This window comes from Capra hircus, chromosome 4, assembly GCF_001704415.2.
Source record: "Capra hircus breed San Clemente chromosome 4, ASM170441v1, whole genome shotgun sequence".
NCBI classification, from domain to species: Eukaryota; Metazoa; Chordata; class Mammalia; order Artiodactyla; family Bovidae; genus Capra; species Capra hircus.
The window spans coordinates 16,283,853-16,296,441 of NC_030811.1; the positions used below are offsets into that span (position 1 = coordinate 16,283,853).

Consider the following 12,589-nt stretch of genomic DNA (forward strand, 5'->3'; position numbering starts at 1 on the left):
TTTACTTACTCTTAATCAGCCATAAGAAATGGTTTGATTCACTTATCCTGTTTTAGATAATTTTAATTTCCAAGCTTAACTTAAAGTCAGGACATTTTCTATTTGTTGATTTCATGAGTACCACTTTCCTATTTTTATTTCTGACTGTCTACTGGCCAAAGTAATTGTGAAACTGTGTTCAACAGACTTTTAAATCCTCAACCTCTTTCTTAAGCTCAGAAAAGTTCCAGATATCTGTCTTGCCCTTGATTATAACCCTTCTTCAGCCTTCTCAAGTAAAACTTTCTTCACAACTCACAGACTTCAGGACGAAGATTTTAGTAAGGAATGCCTGTAAGAATTAATAATATCCTTGACTGTCTAGCCCCTTCTAGTCCCTCTCCCCATTTATGGGCAGAACAAAATACCAACTGGTCACCGCCTCTCGGCTTGCACTCAGGCAGTTGAATGTGCTGTTCTGAATTTATGCCATGAACCTCAACCAGGTTTCAACAATGTCTGGCAGTGCTGCTACTCCTTCTTCACTTTCCCTTTTAATACTATGTTTCCGCTCATTGCAAACCTCTCACAGCCCCCACTCTCATCTGTGGACCTCACCTCAAACTTTATTGAGAAATCAGATCAGCTGTCATCATCTTTGCATCACTGCATCTGCAGAGCTACCTACATTGGTCTTCAGGGTCTCAGTCTTCCTTTCTCTTGTTACTAAGAGACCTTCCCTGCCAGTCTAATTCCACTTCTTGTGACTCAGGTTCCATCTCTTCTTAGTTTCTCTGGGGCTTCTTTCCTGCAGCTGGCATCTCTTTACACATCATCAGTTTCTGTCTTGTGGTTGGATTTTCCCTCCAGCCTACAAACATACTCTATTATCTGCCAGCCCTGATACATATGCAAATACATACAAACATGATGACAAACTATATACAGATACTTATATTTCATTCTTCTGTCTTCTATCTCACTATTTCTTGTTCCTGTTCTTATCTAATAAATTATCTTCATTGAATCAAGTTTTTCTCCTACCTCAGTGTCTGTTCTTCTCAAGCATTTTTGTGGACTCTATTCTTTATCAATCTTCTAAATTTTGGTGGGCTGTAGGGTTGAGTCTTCTTTGCCTATACTCTGTTGGAGATTTCCTTATTAGCATTCTGTGACACCTAAATATATATCTTGCCTCATAGTTCTTCCTGAGTGCTGAAATGCATAGCCAGCTGCCTACTTGATCATTTAACTAACCTCTCTTTTCGGTGATATAATACTTGATTTCTTCCCCTAGAGATTCCCCACTTCAGTAAATGGCGTCACTGTCCATCCTGTTACCTACTCAAAATTTTGAGGTCAGCTTTGATTCTTATTTCTCTCATATCTAATTTAACAAACACCTCTGTGCCACAGTGTTCTCATCTATAAAATGAGATGATAATTGTCAGTAATAAAATATCAGATTATGACACATATACGTCTGCTTTTGAAAATTCAAATTCTCATATCTTAGAATAAAATTAAAGCAACTTACCATGACTTTCAGGACTCTTCATAACCACACCTTATATCTAGTTGTTCTGACTGCTTTTTGTTATCATTTTCGCTATCTTTAATTCTCTACTTTAAAACATAACTTTTTATGCAATGTCTTTTTGGTAGGGGGTGGGAAAGCAGCTTCAGTTTTTGCTTTGTGCCTGTTTTGTGGTATTAAAATGTAAAGGTAGTACCAAATTTTAAATCAGTTGATGTTTTTTCACCTAGTGAATCACTTATCTTTATAAATAGACCTACTATGTTTTTCTAGTTTTGTGGGAGATTGGTAAAAATTCCTAGAAGTGAAATTGCTAAGTTAAAAGATAGGAGTGTTTTCAGACCTGTGAATCCTATTGAGGTAAATTTTGAGACGTTACATGACCAAAAAGGTTTTATTTACCCTCATGCTTGATTGGTAGTTTGCCTGAGGGTAGAATTCTAGGTTCAGATCATTTTTATATAGGACAGTGAAAACATTACTCCGTTGTTTTTTCTGTTTAACAGCTTTATTGAGATGTAATTCACATATCACAGAATGCATCCATGTAAGGGGCATATTTCAGCAGTTTTTAATATGTTCCCAGAGTTGTGCAATTGTCACCCCAGTCACTGTAGAACATGTTCATCACCCCAGAGAGACTCCCCCAGACAGCAGTCATTCCCCACTCCCACTAATCCACCACTCTTAGGCAACAAGTAATCTACTTTCTCTTTTCATGTTGCTGATCAAAAGTCTGATATTAATTCTAGTTATTTTATAGGAACCATTTAGGGTTTTCTTTTCAATTCTGAATTTCTGAAATTTATTCATGGAAACTAGGATTTATTCAGGCATAAGTCTTTATTTTACTTACTTTACTTAAAGCTTTATAACCTTTTTATTTTGTACTGATGTATAGTCAATTAACAATGTTATGATAGTTTCAGGTGAACAGCAAAGGGACTCAGCCATACATATACATGTATTCATTCTCCATCAAACTCCCCTCCCATCCAGGCTGGCACATAACATTAAACAGAGTTCCCTGTGCTATACAGTAAGTCCTTGTTGGTTATCCAACAAGGATAGGGAGCTCCCAGAGTCCCTGTCATTCCAGGATGTCTGACTCTAGGTGAGTGATCACACCATTGTGGTTATCCGGGTCATGAAGATCTCCTTTGTATAGTTCTTCTGTGTATTCTTGCCACCTCTTCTTAATATCATCTGCTTCTGTTAGGTCCATACCATTTCTGTCCTTTATTGTGCTCATCTTTGCATGAAATGTTCCCTTGGTATCTCTTAATTTTCTTGAATTTTCTTGAAGAAAGCTCTAGTCCTACATAGAGATCTCTAGTTCTGCATTAAAAAATACATATAGAGTACTGAGTTGTATTTGAGTTAGATTATTTTGTGGCTTTATTTTTTTGTTTTTGTCAAGTTTTGACACCTAGATTTTGCTAGCTTCATAAAATGAATTTGAAACATTTTCTTTTTTATATTTACTATCATCAGTTAATTGATGGTGTATTTCCTTAAAAATTTGATAGAAACCATTGATTTGAACCTGATACCTTCTTGTTGGGAGGAGGGGCATCAGTGCCTATAGTGTTTTTTCTGCCATTGTCACCCTTCATTTCTTTCTATAGCAGTTATTATGCATTATATTTTAGCATAGACTTTTTTTTTAAATTCAGGTTTTTTGGAGAGTGAATTTTGCCATTTGTAAAGTTGTGAGACATGATTGGTTGTTTACTAATATTTAGTTCAGTTTAATCGCTCAGTTGATTCCAACTCTTTGCAACCCCATGGTCTGCAGTATGCCAGGCCTCCTGTCCATCACCAGCTCTGGGAGTTTACTCAAACTCATGTCCATTGATTCGGTGATACCATCCAACCATCTCGTCTTCTGTCATCCCCTTCTGTGCCTGCCTTCAATCTTTCCCCGCAGCAAGGTCTTTTCCAATGAGTCAGCTTTTCGCCTCAGGTGGCCAAAGTATCGGAGTTTCAGCATCAGCATCAGTCCTTCCAGTGAATATTCATGACTGATCTCCTTTAGGATGGACTGGTTGGATCTCCTTGCAGTCCAAGGGACTCTCAAGAGTCTTCTCCAACACCACACTTCAAAAGCATCAATTCTTCGGCGCTCAGTTTTGTTTTATAGTCTAACTCTCACGTCCATACATGATCACTGGAAAAACCATATCCTTGACTAGAAGGACCTTTGTTGGCAAAGTAATGTCTCTGCTTTTTAATATGCTGTCTAGGTTGGTCATAACTTCTTCCAAGGAGTAAGCATCTTTTAATTTCATGGCTGCAGTCACCATCTGCAGTGATTTTGGAGCCCCAAAAAATAAACCCTGCCACTGTTTCCACTGTTTCTCTGTTTGCCATGAAGTGATGGGTCTGGATGTCATATTTGTTTTCTGAATATTGAGCTTTAAGCCAACTTTTTCACTCTCCTCTTTCACTTTCATCAAGAGGCTCTTTAGTTTTTCTTCATTTTCTGCCATAAGGGTGATGTCATCTGCATATATAAGGTTATTGATATTTCTCCTGGCAATCTTGATTCCAGCTTGTGCTTCATCCAGCCTAGTGTTTCTCATGATGTACTTTGCATATAAGTTAAATAAGCAGGGTGACAATATACAGCCTTGATGTACTCCTTTTCCTATTTGGAACCAGTCTGTTGTTCCATGTCCAGTTCTAACTGTTGCTTCCTGACCTGCATACAGATTTCTCAAGAGGCAGGTCAGGTGGTCTGGTATTCCCATCTCTTTCAGAATTTTCCACGGTTTATTGTGATCCACACAGTCAAAGGCTTTGGCATAGTCCATAAAGCAGAAGTAGATGTTTTTATGGAACTCTCTTCCTTTTTCCATGATCCAGTGGATGTTGGCAATTTGATCTCTGGTTCCTCTGCTTTTTTAAAAAGCAGCTTGAACATCTGGAAGTTCATGGTTCACGTATTGCTGAAGCCTGGCTTGGAGAATTTTGAGCATTACTTTGCTAGCATATGAGATGAATGCAATTGTGCGGTAGTTTGAGCATTCTTTGACATTGCCTTTCTTCGGGATTGGAATGAAAATCCAGTCCTGTGGCCACTGCTGAGTTTTCCAAATTTGCTGGCATATTGAGTGCAGCACTTTCACAGCATCATTTAGGATTTGAAATAGCTCAACTGGAATTCCATCACCTCCACTAGCTTAGTTCATAGTGATGCTTTCTAAGGCCCACTTGACTTCACATTCCAGGATGTCTGGCTCTAGGGAGTGATCACTCCATCGTGATTATCTGGATCATGAAGATCTTTTTTGTACAGTTCTTCTGTGTATTCTTGCCACCTCTTCTTAATATCTTCTGCATCTGTTAGGTCCATACCATTTCTGTCCTTTATTGAGCCCATCTTTGCATGAAATGTTCCCTTGCTATCTCTGATTTTCTTGAAGAGATCTCTGGTCTTTCCCATTCTATTATTTTCCTCTATTTCTTTGCACTGATCATGGAGGAAGGCTTTTTTATCTCTTCTTGCTATTCTTTGGAACTCTGAATTCATAGGGGTATATCTTTCCTTTTCTCCTTTGCTTTCTGCTTCTCTTCTTTTCACAGCTATTTGTAAGGCCTCTTCAGACAGCCATTTTGCTTTTTTGCATTTCTTTTTCTTGGGGATGTCTTGCTCCCTGTCTCCTGTACAATGTCATGAACCTCCATCCATAGTTCATCAGGCACTCTGTCTATCAGATCTGGTCCCTCAAATCTATTTCTCACTTCTACTGTATAATTGTAAGGGATTTTATTTAGGTCATACCTGGGTGGTCTAGTGGTTTTCCCTACTTTCTTCAATTTAAGTCTGAATATGGCAATAAAGAGTTCATGATCTGAGCCACAGTCAGCTCCTGGTATTGTTTTTGCTGACTGAATAGAGCTTCTCCAATTTTGGCTGAATATAGCCAAAGAATATAATCAGTCTGATTTCGGTGTTGACCATCTGTTGATGTCCATGTGTAGAGTCTTCTCTTGTGCTGTTGGAAGAGGGTGTTTGCTATGACCAGTGCAGTCTCTTGGTAGAACTCTATTAGCCTTTGCCCTTTACTAATATTACTTGGTTTTAATTGCTGTGTTCTGCTGAAGACATAAAAAAAGGATAGGAAATCTTCTAGTACCTTTCTTGAAATTTTTTGTTTTTAGTTCTTTCATTTCCCTTTTAGGATTGTTGTAACAGTTTTTCTTGTTTTTTCAAGAAGACATTTTAAGCCAAAATTCTATATTTACTGTTAACTTTGCAATATCTTATTCTACTTTTTAATGTATCATCAAAGTATTATCATCATCACGGTTTCTTTTTTCTTATTCTTTAGGAAAATCTGAAAGAGTTTGCTTGCTCAGACTCATTTTTTCTAATTATAACTGAGTGATCATAGTGATTTTTCTTCATTCTTTGGATATAAAATTACTTTTGTTTGGAAGTTAAGAAACCTGCCTTTCAGGCAGTTGTGGTTTGGCCCTGCATTATGTAAATCTTAGCATTTTCTACTGCCAGGAAGAAAAGGAATCAGTTTTAAGCAGCTCAGTCTCCTCATTTCTCGCATGCTCCTTTCCCTCTCTAATTTTTTTTTTCTTTTCCCTTTCTCCCATTCTTTGGGTGAATGGTTCTTTACCCTAACTCCATGAGTTTTATCTGTGGAACTTTAAGGGGGAGAAGAAAAAAGAGAGACTATAGGTAATAGAGTACTTAATTTCTTGGACTGTAAAGAATTACTGAAGTAGGATTAATTTTTCTCTCTTATCCTGTTCTGAAGAAAGCTTAAATCTTAGCTCCAGCACTACTTTGAATACTTGTAATGACTAAGACACCAAGATAAGTGATGAGGGAATAAAAGATTAATGAAGCATATTTCTGATTTCAAAGTAGCTAATAGACATGAAAAACACAATCAATTTTAGAATATCAAATTCTGATGATAAAGCAGTCCTGAGCTGGGTGGTCAGTGAACTCATCATAGAGGGAGTTTGTCATTTTCTAAGATGAAGAGACTGTAAGAAAAACAGATTTTGAAACAGGACTTGGTAGATAGATATCCAGTTAACTTTTGAACATGTAAAGTTTGAACATTAAGTTATCTTAATAAGTATGTAGGAATGTACAGTAGGCACATGAAGAAAAATACCATGGAGTTGAGAGAATAGAGCTGGATTTAAAAATTTAGACTTCATCAGTACATATATAAAGTCACAAGATTAGATAAGATTACTTGGGAAGTAAGTGTAGCTAGAGGAAAGACATCCTAATGCTTCCTGGGGATATGAGAAATTAGCCAAGGATTCATAAAGGAAAAATATTGTAATATCTGATTATAGAAAAAAACTAGAAACTTCTGTCATTTCTTCTCAAACTTTAATAAGGATCATTTTGTTACAGTCCAGTAAGTTTGAAATGGGGCCTGAGATTCTGCTGCTCCTACAAACTTCCAGAATATTATGCTGCTGGTAGTCTATGAACCATGCTTTGAGTAGCAAGGCTGTCTGTGACTACAAAGTAAAAAGAAGGAAAGACTGCAGCGTCTGTAGCAGAATAAAGATTAATATCCAGAATAAAAGGCATCTATAAACTGAAAAGGAAAAAATAGAAGGGAGAAAGAATATGGGTAGAGAATTTTTCATAAAGAAATTTAAATGGTCAATCAGCGTGAAGAATGCTCAACTTCCTGGGAAATACAAATTGAAACAAGAAGATCACGTTTCCCCCATTAAGATCAGGAAAAATTTTAAAGTCTGATAATATACACTGTTGGTAGGATTATGGGGAAAGTGTGGACTGATACCCTAAAAAGGAGGTATCTACTTTTGTCCTTTTGGAAGACCATTTGCCATACCATTTGCACATTTTTTAATGTGCATATCCTTCAATCCAGAAATCCTGTGCCTCACTATCTAAAAGGAACTTCTACCTTTGCCCAGAAAGACATTTCAGAGCCATTTTGAAACATTGTTTAAAGCTGGGAGAGGTGAAATCTCATGTCCTCCAGGAAGGAATTATTAAATAAACCAAGTGCCCTTGTACATTTAAAAATTTATCTCACATTTTTTCATTATAAATTTAAGTAATTTAAGTGGCCATGATTTCTAGAGTATATTTATGTTAAATACATTTTCAGTCACACCATAAAATTACAGATTTAAATCATTCAGTTTATAGAGAGTATCTGTAGACAGTATATACTATAGTGTAATTTGCAAAAAGCATGTTCTCACACCACTCAGATAAATTGGACTCATTTTTCACTAAGAAAAAAAAATAATCTGATTGCTTATTTATCTTAAACATGTAATATGTGCCTATACTATGAGCACTAGACTTCTGAATTCTCAGTTGGGTGGCTAGGTAAATGTTAAGGCTTGAAACCTTCCCAAGAATTTGTTTCACTGATAAAATAAGGTCTTGCTCTTAATATCCTCCCCCCCTTTTTTGTCAAGGAATTTCCCTTCTTTTCTTGTTTGTTAGGTAGTTTGAAGTTTATATAGCTCAGAAGAGTACACGTTAGTAGATGCACTTGAGATGGATAAGAATTTTGCCTTTATTTTACAAAGTGGAGAATTACAAAGTAGTGATTTTTAAAGGAGAGGAAGAAAGAAGAACTGGTTTTTAAGCAGATTAGTTAGGAAAAATACAAATAGACACTGGAAATGATTCTCCTAAAATCATTTGTATCCACCTAACCTTAAGTTACCTTTGAAGTTTGAAGCCATTAAAATAAGCAGTGTCCTAACATTGTGAAATGAATATTGTCTTGTCTGAACTTATGATGTTGTAATACAGCCATTCAAAAGGTGTAAAATAGGACTGCCTTGGTGGTACAGTGGATTAGAATCCACCTGCCAGTGAAGGGGACGTGGGTTTGATCCCTGGTCCAGGAAGATTCCGCATGCCATGGAGCAGCTAAGCCCTTGCAGCACAGCTCCTGAGCCTGTGTGCCTGGAGTCGGTGTTCCGTGATGAAAAGCCACCGCAAGGAGAAGCCCGCACGCCGCAGTGAACAGTGGCCCTCCGCTCACCCCAGCTAGAGAAAGTCTGTGCATAGCAACGAAGTAAAAGAAAGAAATTAATTGATAAATTAAAACTGAAACTATATTAAAAGAACAAATACTTAAAAACACTAAAAAAAATAAAAGCAAAATACATACATATTGACATGGAAAGAATTCTGAGGCATGTTGTTTGGTGAAGAGAGCAAATGTTGAGAATATTTTAACATGTAATATTTATATGTATTTGTCTATTTTATGTATGTATGTATTTTTGTTTTTTATTTGAGTAAAAAGAAGTTATGGAAGAATGTATACCAAACCATAAACAGGGCTTACCTTTTGGGCAGGACACCCAGAAATATGGGGAATATGAAAAAGAGATTTTTATTGCTCGTTCCTGAATACTCATGTCTTACTTAAATGTTTTATAATTGAGAAAATATTGTAATTACTAATGTAAGAAAAAGTTTAAAATAAATCATCTCGAGATCTCTAAGCTCTAAATTTCAAGGAACACTGACAGTTACAGTAATACTGCAGCAGGAATATTAAGATATTTCTAATTCATATTCTAAATGATTTGTATTTAAATTCTTTTAAAATATTTTTTAGGTGTGGAATATCAAACAAATGATTAAGTTGACACAGGAGCATATAGAGGCCCTATTGGACAAATTTGGTGGGGAGCATAATCCACCATCAATATATCTGGAGGTAAGCTTTTGAGTGTCATATTTGTAGTAATTTTGAGGAAAAGAAAATGAACTTGTAAGACACATTTGTATTGGTAATATGAGTTATTTTAGAGAGTGGGATTAAAAATAGTTATGCAAAGAGAGAATTAGCTTTGTCTTTATTGTACTCTTTAAGGTTGTTTCACTTGTTACAATAAATATGTAGTATTTGGTAATTTGGAAAATAGCAAAACTAAAGAAGTTGTATATAAACTTCAAAATATTACTCTGGTTTAAAAAGAGAAAAAATTATTGAAAAAAGAGAAAACATTCTTTTCTGGAGGCCAGCAAACTAGTTGCTATATTAGAAAATGGGGAGAATTTTGCAGAATATCTTGTTTCCAGAACAGATCCCCCCAAGTAGGTTTTTGCTTCCTCATGGGTAAAATTTACAAAATTTGAGTATCTCAAGATTGCTTAATGTTACAATTTAATAGAGCCTTGAAGCTTTTGTATCCAGTCTTGAACATCATTGTAAGTTTATAGATTAGTTATTGTTTTTAATCCTATTAGGTAGCAGTTACTGTAATAATCACAGGCATGCTTTCTTGGCATTAGTTTCCTTATGTAAGTCACTCAAGTTCCACAGCAAGGAAACTGTTACAGAGTCTAGGCAGTCAGGCTCCACAGCCCACTGCTTACCACTGCACTATATTGCCGGTCTCCATAAAAGCTAGCTCCAACTATAAGCACCAGTCATACTGGGAGATAACCCTAAATCACAGATGATCAGGTTACCATGTGCCTTCAAATGCCAGAGATTTTTAGGCATGGATCGACAGACTCCTAAACCAAAATTCTAGTAATCTAATTACTTTTAAAGGGTAAGTTAAATCTTCAGTATTTCAAGAGAAATAAGTTTGTATATTTCTAAAATAACCTTGAAAGTTTGGCAATAACTGCTAATAAACTGTTCTCTCTTTATATGGCTTATCACAGAGCACACTGCCAGTTAGTATCAGTGCTAGGGCTGGAACTCATACCTCTGAATACTAGTCAGTATATTTTCTAATATCACATGCTCTCTGTTTTACTTTTGTGTGTGAGGAGAACAAGCAAAGGAGTCATAAGGAGGCAAATAGTCCTGGTGAAAATGGTGGTTGCTTGTTAGTCAGAATTAAACAACTTAACCAGCAGTTTTTCTGCCAACCATTTTTGTGTCAGGAAACTTTCCCCACCCTCAGATATAATACATTTGCATCAATAACATGGTTTCACTGTAGCAGGGATTCATTCGCCCCTCCACACGCATACTCTTCAGGCTTTTTAGTATTTGGATTATATCTAACTAGGACAGTATAGGGCTACCCAGGTGGCTCAGTGGTTAAGAATCTGCCTGTAGTGCAGGAGACGTGGGTTCCATCCCTGGGTTGGGAATATCCCCTGGAGAAGGAAATGGCCACTCACTCCAGTATCTTGCCTGCAAAATCTCATGGACAGAAGAGTGGTAAGCAACAGTCCATGGGGTCACAAAAAGTCAGACACAACCTAGCAGCTGAATGACAGCAACAGAACAGTTTACAGCAGACTATACCTCATAGGTTGTATCATTAGCACATAGAAGTGTACTAACAGTACGCAGTTTCTCTATAGAAAGCAGTATAACATAGTGGTTGAGATGAACCATGGAGTTACACAGACCCTGTGTTTGAATTGTAGCTCTGCCTTAATTTCTGCAGACAGGTTACCTAACCTCCCTATACCTCACCTAATTGGTAAAACGGAAATATATCACGCATGGTAATTTAAAGACTAAATTTTGAGTTTATGATTATGAAGTAAGTGCTCTGTAAATCTTTTATTCATTTATTCAACAGGCAAGTATTGAGGGCCTGCTAACATTTGTACTTGTCTAGGCTCTGGGGATATGTATGTTAAAAAAAGAATCCCCTTCTCCCAATCTCTGCCTTCAGATAGCTTATATTTTAATCAGGGGAGTGGTTTATAGAAACTAAATACATAAATAAGTTAAAACATTGAACTTAACCACCATTTGATTTACTATGAAGAAGAGCCTGGCCGGAATTGAGAGTTTTCTTCCCTGAGGAAAGTTGACCAGGCCAAGCAAGGGAAAAGACTTGCGGGTCCTGATATTTGAAGGCCCTTAAATGAGTAATCTACTGATTACCCACTGAGACCCACCATTCTCCTTTCTGTCTCGATGAATTTTGCTACTCTAGGAATGTCGTTATAAGTGGAAATCTAACATATTTATCCTGTAACTGACTGATTTCACTTAGCATAATGTCTTCAAGCTTCATCCATGTTGAAGAATGTGTCAAAAGTTTCTTCCTATTTCAGGCTGAAAAATATTTCATTGTATGTATATATACCTGTATATAATATAATGTAGATTGTCCATTTATCTGTTGATGGCTACCATCAGTGGTTGGTTGTTTGTACCTTTTGGTTATTGTGAATAATACTGACTTTACTTTTTTGGGGTGTATATACCCAGAAGTGGAATTACTGAATCGTAAGATAATTCTATATTAAATTTTTAAAGGAGTTGCCATTCTGTTTTCCATAAGCAGCTATGTTTTGCATTCCTATTAACAATCCTTTATATCTTTGCTAAGAGTTATTTTCTGTATGTGTGTGTGTAAGAATAGTTGTCCTAATGAGTGTGAAGGGATATCTCATTGTGGAAATGCAGATCTCCAGCTTTGTTCTTTTTCAAGGTTGTTTTGACTATTTGTGATCCCTTGGATTTTCTCATGAATTTCAGGATGGTGTTTTTCTGTTTCTGCAAATACATTGGGATTTGGGTAGGGGTTGCATTGAATCTGTAGATTGCTTTGCGTAGTATTGACATCTTCAGGGTTCATAACGCTTAAATACAAATGAACATTTAAGAATAACCAGATATTTGAAGAAAGCTTTTAACAGGAAAGATAATGGCAGAAATGGTCAAAAGGGACTCAGTGCAGAGAACAGAAAAAAATTTGAAAATCACTATAACATCAAAGATAAGAGAAGATCCATAATCTCTTCTTGCTTCATGGTTGTATTAAAGAAGCAAAAGTATTAAAGAATAAGAAAGAGCTCTTGGAAATTAAAATAGTAAGAGTTAAAATAGTATAGTAGGGAATTTATATATGTGTGTGTATCTGCACGTGCATACAAACAGACAAATAAACACACGCTATATAGTTAAGGACATCTTCCAGAAAGCAGAATAAAACAAAGATAGAAAATATTAAAGGAAAAGATGGGAAAAATTAGAGAATAAATCTAGGAGGTCTGCAAAAACTAAACAACAGGCTGTCCAAACTTGTTTTTAATTTCTCCTCCCATAATGAGAAACATGGAGGTACATTATTCACAGATTGGTT

General features: G+C 36.3%; 1 protein-coding gene across 3 annotated transcripts in view; it reads left to right on the forward strand.

Moving 5' to 3' along the window:
- BRAF (B-Raf proto-oncogene, serine/threonine kinase) overlaps nucleotides 1–12,589 on the forward strand; it is a 163,932-nt gene that overhangs the window by 55,571 nt on the left and 95,772 nt on the right. For all 3 annotated transcript variants that reach the window (XM_018046858.1, XM_018046857.1, XM_018046859.1), the window contains exon 2: nucleotides 9,133–9,234. In XM_018046858.1, coding sequence (XP_017902347.1) covers nucleotides 9,133–9,234 — 102 coding nt within the window. The remainder of the gene's footprint in view (nucleotides 1–9,132; nucleotides 9,235–12,589) is intronic.